Raw genomic sequence first — 12,363 nt, 5'->3', positions numbered from 1 at the left:
TGCTAGCTACTCTAGTGGCTTTTCGTCAAGGAAGGCCTATCGGATTGAGCTTCGCCTTGAAGAGGATCAAGAACTACCAAAGGGATTTCATGTAGTAGGGGGGACTGACTAAGTTGTCAAAGGAGAGCAGAGGTTGGAAGGTTACCTAAAAGAGACACCATACAGGACCAAAGGGGTGATGCCAATGACTCATTTGAGAAAATTAAACCCTAAAATAAGCACTTTCTATCGACCAAGATTTTTTTTTCCCAGAGTAAATAACAAGGATAATTTTCATATAGCAAGAGTTTGAATCTCATGTTGAGCATTTTCCAACATTTTTGAATGCCCTCAGAATTCGAACTACTGGTGACGCTTAAGTGTCATATCAAGATCCACTTACACTTTGCGGATTTATCTAATAGTTGGTGGAATCAAGCCTCCCACCTCTATATTACTTGGACTTAAAGCTCGTATATCTAGATTAGCAAATAAAAAAAAAGAATTTTTTACTGACCAATATTTTATACCGCATTAAATATTAAACTTTTATATATATATATATATATATATGAAATAAATGAGTCCTTTTTGCAGTGGCAAAAAAAAAATCCAATATATGCATATATACAGTTACCAAGAAAGGAAAGCAATAAAATACAATTATATGGCAAAATAAAGCTACCATTTTTATTACATAAGAGCCAACTTTGTTTTTGTTTTTATTTTTATTTTTATTTGGCACAACAGCTTAGATAGTCATTAACTCAGTGGAGCTCCATCAAATTAAAAAAAAAAAAAACTTGACCATAAAAAACAAGGTGGTAAACAACTAAAGCTTAATCAACTTCTACTTGCAACATTAGGAGGAAGCCTGCTGCTGTTCATTAGTTGCATCACTTCCGATGAAACTAGAAAGATGACCATTGAAATCAGATCCATATATATGCCCCATTTTTTCCTTTTTTGTTTCCATATACCTTCTATTTTCGTTGGTGATTGGAGTTAGCAGGGGAACTTTGCCGGCAATGCTCAATCCGTAGCCCTTGAGTCCATGATACTTGGAAGGGTTGTTCGTCATCAGTTTCATGGTCCGAACGCCGAGGTCTTGTAGAATCTGGGCAACATAAATGAGTTAGTTTATCAATGAAGTATGCTAGCTTCTCTAAATATATATATACTCAAACAGTCAAAATGATCTTTTTTAGTGATACTAGAAGTTTATCATGTAAAAGAGAAGTGAAAAAGTAATAGATAAGGTGTTGAACATACTCGCATGCGAGAGAAGACTGTAGTTGCAAGAGAAAGATACCTATTTTCAGAAAGGGAGACAACCCAGAAATTTTGCCACTATTCATTAAGAAATAATCACACTCAAAAATATGCTAATTTACCATGATGGGATGCGACTCTAAAATGTTCACTGATTAAGTGGACAAACTACTTGATTCCTACAGTCCATACCATAAGTTTGGTTAATGGTATTTTTACCTGCGCTCCAATGCCGTATTCCCGTGAATCTACGGGTAATCCTAGCTCCTCATTAGCTTCCACAGTGTCCCGCCCATCATCTTGTAAATTGTAAGCACGAAGTTTGTGACCAAGGCCGATACCCCTGCCTTCATGTCCACGAAGGTAAACTAGCACACCCCTTCCAGCTTTTTCGATCATTTCCATAGCTAGTGTGAGCTGATTGCCACAGTCGCACCTAGCAGATCCAAATATGTCACCAGTGAGGCACTCAGAATGCACCCTTACAAGGATATCGTGGCCATCTCCAATATCTCCCTGAATGATATTAGATCTATAAATGACAATAGAATAAATGTGGCAAAGCAAAGCAAGCAAAAGGGTACAAAAAAATGCACGTAAAATTGTATTGAAGGCTGCTTACTTTAACCATAGCAATATGTTCCATTCCATCAAGAAGTGATCGATAACAATAGGCCTGAACAGAACCCCATTTCAACGGTAGGCGTGCAATAGAAGCACATTCAACTAACCTATCCCTTTTCCTCCTATATCTGTCATAATCTCACATGGTCAGAACAAAAATTTATCACAAAAACTGACCAGAATAAGAAAACAAGACTGAATAATCCTGAGGCAACTAAAAGAATCCAACATGAGAAGTCATTGTGTTGAAGAAACAAAAACACTGAGCTAAACTACAAGGCTAAAATGTGGGAAGGACATTACAAGAGATGAGAAAATAGAACAGAAGTTCTATGTAGGGAAAAGTGTAATTAGTTGCTCACCTAGTATTTACATTCATTCATCGTGTTATCTTAATCAAGAAAAAGATCAGAAAAGTACATGGTGCTTCAAACTAAAGACAAGAAGCAAAAGTAGGAAGTTCTTATTGGTTGATGGAAAAGGTCAAATCAATAAACTTTAATCTCAGAAGTTACTGTAAAGGGCCACCTACCTGTAAATGTATTACTAAAATAATTATCACCAATTTTATCATTTTTCAATAGTATCTTATCGTTTTGTTATTTCAATTGGGTTGGTACTTTTAAGTCCTTAAGATGGTTTGGCAATCGTCCAAGTAGATCATAGTCAAGAGGATGTAAACTCTATCTAAATTAATGTGGTGAGTTTAAGTGAAAATTCAAGTAGAGGATAGAAGGAGAGCTCTTTAGGGTTCAAGTGAGGGATCATCAATTTTCTAAGGTGAAGTCATTTAAAGACAAACATTAAGAGGATCCTCTTTGGTTAAGTCAGTAGAGGAATTTTCTAAGGTAATCTAGTATTTCAATTATAAGTTCATAAATTTTTCGTAAGTTGAGAGCTTTGGATGTTGTCACCTTTTATTAATTAGCTCCCTTTCATCTTGTGTTGTGTATTTTTGTCAGTGATGCTATTAGGTGCAGAATAATTATCATGCTGCAAAATTTTCTTACACTCATACTCTGCAAGCAATGTCCATCCATAATGTGGGAGCATGGTTCCTATCATCAAATTAAAACTACCAATGAACCACACAAAAAACAGTATCATCATTGTTTGTGTTAAAGCTAAAAACAATTAGCCTGTTGACACAACGAGAGAATTTGATAATGCACCTGATCAAATCTGCAATTGAAATTATCTTCAAGTTCTCCTCCTTGGCAAACTCACGTAGTTTAGGTAACCGAGCCATGGAACCATCACTTTCATCAACAATCTCACAAAGAACTCCAACCGGAGGTAACCCAGCTAATACAGCCAGATCAAGTGATGCTTCGGTATGTCCAGCTCTTTTCAAAACACCACCTTCCCTGTATCTCAATGGGAAAATATGACCTGGACGGTTGAAATCTTTAGATTTTGAATCAGGTGAAGCAAGCATCGTAACTGTCCTAGCTCTGTCTGTAGCAGAGACACCGGTACTTGTACCATCTTTAGCATCCTGAAAATAGAACCGTGGAATGATCCCATAATTTTAGAAATCAATGGTCAGCCAATGTAAGAAAGAAAAAGTAGCTGAATGCAGGCATTTAAGAATGAAGAAAATTGTACCACAATCCATATGTTTATATCACATATTTTTCTATGAAGCATTACAGTTCATGCAGATAGGATAAGCAATTACTTGCAAATAGTATGAGTAACACAAGTTGCCAACTAAAATACAGTTTAATTTAGTAGTATTGGGGTAGACCGCCTCCCCTTTTCCCACTCAAAAGTAGTAGGAAAAAAGGAAAAACTTTGCCAACTTAAGTAGTCACCATATATAACTCATGTCATCAAACAAAAAGATAACTAATTCCTTAAACTGATATAAGTGAATAGGCAGTCAACAAGCAGTCCGACACCTATGGTTCCAAAGAGGTATTAATTAATATGTAAAGCTGGTGTCTCTATAGCAAGCTTTCCCAAACCATATGCACCCAAGACATGCCTCTTCTTGCTTTCATTTTTCTAAGTGTTGGGGAGTTAGATATAAATAAGAGTTTAGGGATTATTTGTAATATTTTTTATTCATCAATAATATATAAAGGTAGAGAGGCCTACCTACAGTCCCTATGGAAATATAGTTTTCCCTTTAATATGATGTTAGAGTCGCTTCCTTTTTCCTCGTATAACAACTGTCTATGACAAGCACTGGGCAAACTCCAAGTGAGCTTCTTCCCAATGACCGCTATCTCCTTCTGTTATCCCACATGAGTTGGGAATCTGCTCCACTGTTGCTCCTCCTGCCGTGCTTGCATCTTCCCCTTCTTCATCGCTCTAGCGGCTTGTGGAGGCATTGCATCTTGAGCAGCACTGCCACCCATGTCTCTCCTTACATCTTGCATCCAATCTTGCTAGTACATCCCATGACATCACTCCTTCCAACATTGCATCAGTTGCTCCTCTCAATGTTGGTGTTGGCGTCACTCCTTCTAGCTGCAAAGTTAGGTGTCTTTCTTTACCTTTAATCAGCTTTGGGCAACCTAGCTTCCCTATATTGAGTTCACTGCAATAGCACTAAGTTCGTTTTTGCCTTCACCTCCTGTCATTTGTTACAACTAAATTTGCCAATGCCATCCAGATCCACTGTCGCCTCCTAAGTCTGCTTTGTCATTGGAACATGATCTAACCTTGTTTTTTTCAAGGTTTGAGTCAGTATTCTGTTTGGCTAACAGGTTATTGTAGGTCCAATCTAGTTGGGACTTGTTTAGGCCCAATCTAGTTAGGCTTTGTTTAAGTTCAATGTAGTTAATTCATTCATTCTTTTGGAGCTAATAGATAATTTCAGCCACATTCGGTGTGCCCTTATCTATCCATGTGAGTCATTCCATGGATTTCAAGTCAGCATGCCCTTTTATCTACACGTGTGTCATTCTATAGATTCCAAGTCAGGTAAATCCTTTTCTCTCCATGTGCATCATTTTGTGAATCTCAAACCACCATACCATGTTCTCTCCACATGCGTCATTCCATAGATCTAAAGTTGAATCTCTCTTCTCTCCATGTATATCACCGTGTCAATATCTCAAGTCGAGGCAGTCCTCTTTTCACCTATGTCATTTTGCAAACCTTAATTTGGATCAACCCTGCTCTCTCTCTCTCATTCCACGAACATCTCAAGTTGGATACATTCTGTCTCCATGAACATCATTTTGTGGGCATATTAGTTGAATATATTTGTAACAAATAGGTCCCTATAGAATATCCAAATTTTGGAATTAAAAAATGCAAGGGTTAAGGGGTTATTTGTAATATTTCCTATTCATCAACAATATATAAAGGTAGAGAGCGCTACTTGGGGTCTCTGAGAATTAAGGAGTCTAATCTTCCCCTCATGACTAAGAAACATTATTAACTAGTAAAACAAATAAAAGTAACATACCACTGAGACGGTGAAAGCTGTGCATAGTTTCTCCTCATTTTCTTTGTTTGATACCATGAGAGGAAGCTCTAACCTTTCAAGATCTTCAGCTTTCATACTCGCACAGACAATTCCAGTCCCATGTTTCACAATAAAAGCCATGGCCTCTGGCGTCACCAAAGATGCTGCCATAATGAGATCTCCCTCATTTTCTCTATCTTCATCATCAACAACAATCACAAACTGCAAGGAAACAACATATAATGATGATGAAAAAGGTCTATGGAGATGAATGAGTCATAAGAAAGCATTTAGAAAAGCAAAGCAAACCTTGCCTTGACGAATGTCTTCAATTGCCTCTGGAATAGAGGAGAATCCTTTTGTAGGACAATCCAAATCAAGTTCTCCATTGTAGATAGGAAAGTCATTCGGAACTGGAGAAATATCAGCTACAACTGTTTGGATGGATGTTGCATCAGCTTGAAGAATATAACTGTTATGTGCATTATCTTGTTCACTAACAGCACTATCTGCTGATTCTACATCGCCCTCACTAGAGTTTGGTATTGTCACAAATGCACCATTTCCTTTTAAAGCAAAGCATATTGTTCTCTTGTAACCATTTGATGTCACATTGGGAATCAAATTTACTGAAACTTTATCACAACTCAACCCTACAATCTTTTTGAAAGAACTCAATGCTCTTGTACCATAATGCACCCTGTTAACAGCCATGATAAGACAACAGGTAAGGATCCACCAAGAAAGAACTATCATTTTACATTAATGAGATTCAATCGATAGATTAAGCTATGCTTTAAGAATTTTCCCATACCATCAGACTACAACCTAATTATTTTAAATCAAAAACCAAAGTGAAGCAGACATGCATGAAGTGCTAAATATATCGACAACAAGCTTATGAAAAGGGCATCAGTGCTTGGTTAAAAATTGCACCTTTTGAAAAAGTATTTTCTTCTCCTACTCCATGTCATACACAAGCTAACCCTTTCTATGAAAAGATAGAACTATAAATTTAACATGGAAGTTCAACTTTTCAGATCTTACCGAGTGAAACGAAGTCCAACGGGCGATGAAGAAAAAGCAAGAGAAGTCATCCGCAATTGCCACCTAGTCCTGGTTTAACAAACTTGAATTCATATCTTCAATCAAAACCTATCAAATTGCATCTACTGAAAACAAATCCCTGAAATTGATATTATGCAAGCATCCCTGAAGTTTCCAACAATAAGGCTACCTCCTCTACAACTTCTTAGCAACTATTTTCGTGATACCACCAAAGTAGTTGAAGAAGATGTACCACATAAATTTTGGCAAAACAAGTCAATATTTTTATTAAATATATTCGAAATTTATTTTTTGGTTGACTTGTTATCTTTAAGTAGGTGTTTGTCATTATAAAATCTAACACTACATATATTTCATTCAAAATTTAAAAAGTAAATATTATTAATTTAATTGAATTTAATTTGATATTATTTAGTTAAAAATATACCTTAAAAATATTTTAGATTTATTATTTAATTACATTGTTCTCTTGTTCTTTTTTTATTACATTTTAATTATTTTTCTAAAAAAGTTTATAAATATTAGTTTCAAAATGTATAAATGCTTGACCTCCTAAGCAAGTAACTCTAGCATCTCTTTGGTGCTGAGGAGATCAATGGTGTGGTAGAGGCCAAAGAGATGTAAAAGTCGTGTGTTTAGGAGGTCGAACATTTATATATTTTAGATTTAACATATATTTTTTCTCAGAAAAAATAATTAAAATAAAATCATATATAAAATGAAGAAGAATAAGAGAACAATGCAATCAAATAAATATTAAATTTGAATATACTTTAAAGTTTAAACAAATAATAACAAACTAAGTTTAACTAAATTAACATTTACCTTTTAGATTTGAATGATATATACAGTGGTGTCATATTTTACAATGATGAATGTGTTATTTCAATACTCAAAAGGTAACAAATCAACCCAAAAAATAATTTAAATAGGTTCAATAAAAAGCATTGACCTGTTTTTCCGAAAAGCTTGTGGTACACCTCTAATAAGATACTCTAATGGTTTCCATAGAACAGTTGTCACAAAGTCATTGCATTATTAGACCCCAACTCACCTAGACACATCAAGAATATAAAGTGATCAACATATTGTAGCACGTATGAAAGGACCACAGACACACATAACCAATTGTTACTCGCTAGAACCATCATCCTTCTTCTCTTTGTTCCTTGTTCATCGTGAAGATGCGCCTGCTATCCCTATTCCTCTCCCTCCCTCTCTCAGAGACATTGCGGTTGTTGTTTTACTGCCGGGATGTTGCTTCATTGCGACTTTTTGATCAAATCTTTAAAGGAGGTACTCCTTTCATTTGGAAACTTCAGGGATGCTTCCATAATTTCAATTTTAGGAATTTAGTTGGAGGTACTCTTTTCATCGATCTCTTTTAATTTAATAATCTTTTGCCTAATGTTTTCCACTTTTGTAATATGTGTGTGTGTGAAAAAGGTTGTCAATGTTACAATGAACTGTGTGCGCTAGCATTTATTGATATACTATAACATAACAGGGCAAAAGGTTGTCAATGTTACAAAAAAGAAATGGATATCAAGTGTGAAATCAATTGCATGAACTCATCCACGGTATCATCTCTATTTAATTAGATCATAATTTTAATTTGTATATTTCTTTCTCATCAAATGGTCTTCTCTCCTAGGGAGATCTACAAGATCATGAACAAATTCCATCGACTAGGTATGCCTTTTCCTCTTATTAGCCTGAGCATGTGGCCCAAAGCATTCAGATTCACAGTTGTTCAACATGAACGTAAGGATTGTGAGAGAGTATCATAGGCTTTTGAAGAAAGATGAAGTCCCTCATCACAAGCCCTTGAGTACATCTCATTTGCTAATCTTGGTTTGCCAACTCTTGCCAAGGCTTCCACCAGTACTTCATAAGTTGTTTCATTTGGTTTGGGCTTGCAATTTTTCATGTGGTAAAACCACTCCAAAGTAGCATTTTGCATACCATTCTTCACACACACAGAAATTATTGCATTAGAAGTGACCACGTTTGAATTAATACCTACTGATCTCATTTCACTAATGACAGATTCAACCATCTCCGGATAACCTTTCTCAGTATAAACTGATGTCAATATTGTACATGCATATAGGTTTGGTTTGACACCCACTTTACCCATATGCTCCCACATGCGGAGTGCTTCATCATAAAGCTTACCTTTTCCAGTGCACTCAGCAGATCTCCATAAGATACTATGGTTGGTTTCTCCCCCTGCTCCACCATCCTAGTGAATATCTGTACAGCAACCGATGTTTCTGATGCTTTAGAGCAAGCTAAAAGGACAGCTCTCCATTCTCTGTTTCCTGGTCTTAAGCCTTTCTCTTGCATCTTGTCGATGATCCTAATAGCCGATTTCCACATCCCTTTTTTCCTCGCAGCAGTTAGCAGAAAGTTGAAATGCGATAGGATCAGTTCATATGATAGATTATTTGGGCCAGGTCCAATCTCCAGCAAGTCCTCCAAGATCCCAAGAGTTGTCCACTGCTTTTTAGCCTTGGCTGTTACCCATTTCACATGATTGCATACAGATGAACTTATGTCATTGTGCATATCCTTTGTTCTTCTATAGAACTCCATGGCCACAGGATAATGGCTATCTCGTGTGGACACCCATAAAAGGCATTATAATCTACTCAGTTAGGTTTTAATAGTGCCTCATCCATTACCTGAGGTTAACGTCCCGGCCATGTGCTTTCAGCTGTATACCTGCATTTACCTCCCTCCATATCCGTGAGACCGGCTCTAGGGGGGCCATTGATGTGGCGGTTTCACTTTTTTAAAAATATTAGGAGCTGGTTTTCTGCATTTACTAGCTATTGCCACATCATGAGATAACATATACTGATTGTGAACTTTCCAAGTTTAACAAACTCATTCTTCCAATCGTCACTGTTGGTCTTACCAATTTCACCTCTCTGATACTTGTCTCTCAACTGGACAAAGCAAGAAACTGTGCCAAACAAGTCATCCATCTTCTTGTATGATAGTAAGATGGTTGAATAAGTGACAGGAGATGGAGATTGGCTATTACTTTTAATATCACCAAGCACATTTAGAGCATCGTTTGACCTGCCTTGTTCAAGGTAAAATGTTGACTCCCTAATTTTTCTTAATCTAATGCCCAAGTCAAATAGAAAGACTTTCTGGAAGGAATCGGCTTATTGAGCTCATAAGAAGAGGCAAATTTAGCATCGGAAACAAGTATCCTACTTGTTCACAAAAGACTCCATTTTCTTAGACCTTTACTACCACGGTCCACAAGAAAAATAAGATTGGCTAGGACAGCTACGACTACCAAGTAAAAAACCAAATCTTTCCACAATTTTCTCCCTCCTCAACGATCCGCAATCCAAGAATCTCCCGCACTTCCTAAATAAAAAAATCCTGTTTTGACAAATGGGGTTCATACTTCATAGCTTCAAACAAAATCCAGCAAATTTGCATGACTGCATCTACTCAAAAACGAAATCCCTAAAGTTAAAATGATGCAATCGTCCCCAACAAAGCAACAAAAAGAGTACCTTCTTCAGAGACTCGATCGGCGAGCACCGGCGGCGAGGCAGCGTCCGGGCGGTAGATCGGCAATAGCAAACTCCCCGTGAGAGGGAGAGGAAGAGAGTGCGTTCGGTGTGCAAGGGAGCATTATATACAAGGGAGGAACGGATAAGGAACGAAGGGAGTGCGATGGATAGATATGGAGAGATCGGAGGAGCTCGAGGAAGCTCAAACCGTGTCCAGCCAAGCTCGCCTGGTCAATTTAAATCGTTAAAAAAAAAAAGCTTTAAAATCATTAAAATAAACTAAAATTGTTATCTAAATTATTCAGAGAAATATTATAAAGTATTGGGGGAAAATGAGAAGGGCGGTTTAAATTAGGGTTAATAACTTTAAGCCCCCGAATTTTATAGCAAGTTGTATTTTGCTCCTCTATTTAAAAAATTACAGTCAACTCCCTTTGACATGAAGTAAAAAGGAAAAAAATATAAATGATCAAAATAACCCTAACCTAAATCAGATTTCTAAAAGAAAAATAAAAATAAATAAATCCCATAAAATCATTGAAAGCTTAACCTTAACCCAACCTAATTTATATATAAATTCAAAATCTTACTTGTTCCTAGAAAAAATATCCTCATAAAATTCATATATGCACTAGCATAAACAATAGAAAAATAGTAACTCTGAATTCTAAATTAATGAATCAAAATTAAATGAAGATAGATCAAAGTTTATCATTTAAAATCAAAATGAAAGTCATTTATGATTTAGAAAAAAACCACCATTTTAATTTTTACCCAAAAGTAAATTTTCATTTCAAAACAGTACCCTTTTGAAACAAAAAATATTTTTAGCTGCTTTGAAATGAAAATTTACTTTTGGACAAAAATTAAAAGGGTGATTTTTTTTTCTAAATTGTCAACTGGTCTTCATTTTAATTTTTAATGATAAATTTTATTCCATCTTCATTTAATTTTGATTCATAAATTTAGATTTTAGCTCTTTTTTATTTGGTAAAATAAGTTTTTGACTGATTATCCTTTTCAGAGTTGTTATTTTTCTATTGTTTATACTTATATATGTATGAATTTTATGAGAATATTTTTTCTAGAAACAAGTGAAATTTTGGGCCTATATATAATCAGATTTGATTAAAGTTAAACTTTCAACGTCCTGTGGGGTTTTTTTATTTTTATTTTTCATTTTCTTCTAGAAGTATGATTTAGGTTAGCGTTATTTTGGTCATTTATTTTTTTTTCCTTTTTAATCCATATCAAAGGAGGGTTAAGTGTAGTTTTTAAAATAGAAAAAATATTCATTAAAAAAATTAATAGGACATCATCAAATATTGTTATTCTTAAAATTCCTTTTTCCAACATTATTTATCAATTGTTACAATGAGTAGTTACTACAACATTATTCTTTACTTTGAGAGTTATTATAGTAACTATGACTAGCTGCTACAATATGTAGAAATTATTAAATAGTTGTTACTATCCCCAGGTAGGGATGGCAATGGGTCGGGTTCAGGTCGGGTTCGGGTCGGATTCTATATCCTCCGTCCCCATACCCATCGGGTATAGAATCTCCTATGGATATACTCATACCCATTAAATGATCAGATATCTTCTATAGTTATAATTTTTCTTCTTTCTATCCAACTATTATCATTCAACAAAAATATATTAAAATTAACAACCTATTAAAATATATATTTATAATTAAAAAAATAGATTAAACATCTATATAGTCTCCTCCTAATATCAACAAAAATGGTAAGTTAATTTTGGAAAAAGGAAATTTTCTTTAATATATGTATATATATTATTTAATCGGGTATTCGGGTCGGGTATCGGGTATTGATAGTCCCTCCATACCCTCTTCCATTTGAGTTGGATGTCGGATCCTCCATCGGGTTCAGGTGAAATTGTCATCCCTATCCCCAGGGTGTAGTGCAGACGGTGGGTATATGACATCTCTAGCATAAGGGGGGCATTAAGGTAATGGATCTACCTTTTTATTAAGTAGTTGTTACAACTGTTTTAAATGATTTTGATAAAATTTAAATAATTTTGATCAAGTTAGTAAAAAATATTGTGATATAATAATATGAATTTAGGGTTTAAAGTTTTAAAATTTAAGATTTAATCATAATATATAGAAGTTATTTGATAACTGCTACATCGTATAGAAGTTATTTGGTAATTGCTACAATGTCAAAATGGTTAGAGTTCGAGGTTTAAAATTTTAAATTTTAATGTTTAGCCACAATGTGTAGAACATACTCGGTATGTGTTACAATGGAAAATTGATTATTTTACTAAAATTTTAAATTCTAAATCATAAACTTGTAATACTATTATATCAAAATATTTTTTATTAATTTAGTCAAAATTATTTAAATTTTATCAAAATTATTTTAAATTGATTAAAAATTACTTGAAAAATAATATATAACAGTTATCTCATAACTTCTA

The 12,363-nt window shown here is 34.9% G+C and overlaps 1 protein-coding gene and 1 pseudogene across 2 annotated transcripts; both read right to left on the bottom strand.

The window, feature by feature from the left end:
• Positions 1 to 623: 623 nt before the first annotated feature.
• Positions 624 to 10,067, bottom strand: LOC121975769 (probable bifunctional riboflavin biosynthesis protein RIBA 1, chloroplastic). 2 transcript variants are annotated; one of them, XM_042527609.1, is made up of 8 exons: positions 9,910 to 10,067; positions 6,347 to 6,415; positions 5,609 to 5,999; positions 5,300 to 5,521; positions 3,048 to 3,373; positions 1,874 to 2,003; positions 1,471 to 1,767; positions 624 to 1,096 (listed from the first exon to the last, which is right to left on the bottom strand). In XM_042527609.1, exons 2-8 carry the CDS (start codon positions 6,394 to 6,396, stop codon positions 842 to 844), a joined length of 1,671 nt encoding a protein of 556 aa, XP_042383543.1. In that variant the 5' UTR covers positions 6,397 to 6,415; positions 9,910 to 10,067; the 3' UTR covers positions 624 to 841. The 2 variants fall into 2 exon arrangements, with proteins under 2 accessions (XP_042383543.1, XP_042383544.1); XM_042527610.1 differs by lacking the exons at positions 6,347 to 6,415; positions 9,910 to 10,067 and having other exon boundaries at positions 5,614 to 5,748.
• LOC121975772 lies at positions 6,422 to 9,010 on the bottom strand (annotated as a pseudogene).
• Positions 10,068 to 12,363: the final 2,296 nt, after the last annotated feature.

This window comes from Zingiber officinale, chromosome 4B, assembly GCF_018446385.1.
Source record: "Zingiber officinale cultivar Zhangliang chromosome 4B, Zo_v1.1, whole genome shotgun sequence".
In the NCBI taxonomy this organism is placed as follows: Eukaryota; Viridiplantae; Streptophyta; class Magnoliopsida; order Zingiberales; family Zingiberaceae; genus Zingiber; species Zingiber officinale.
The sequence above is the reverse complement of the archived record's forward strand: the minus strand, read 5'-3'. Positions and strand labels throughout refer to the sequence as shown.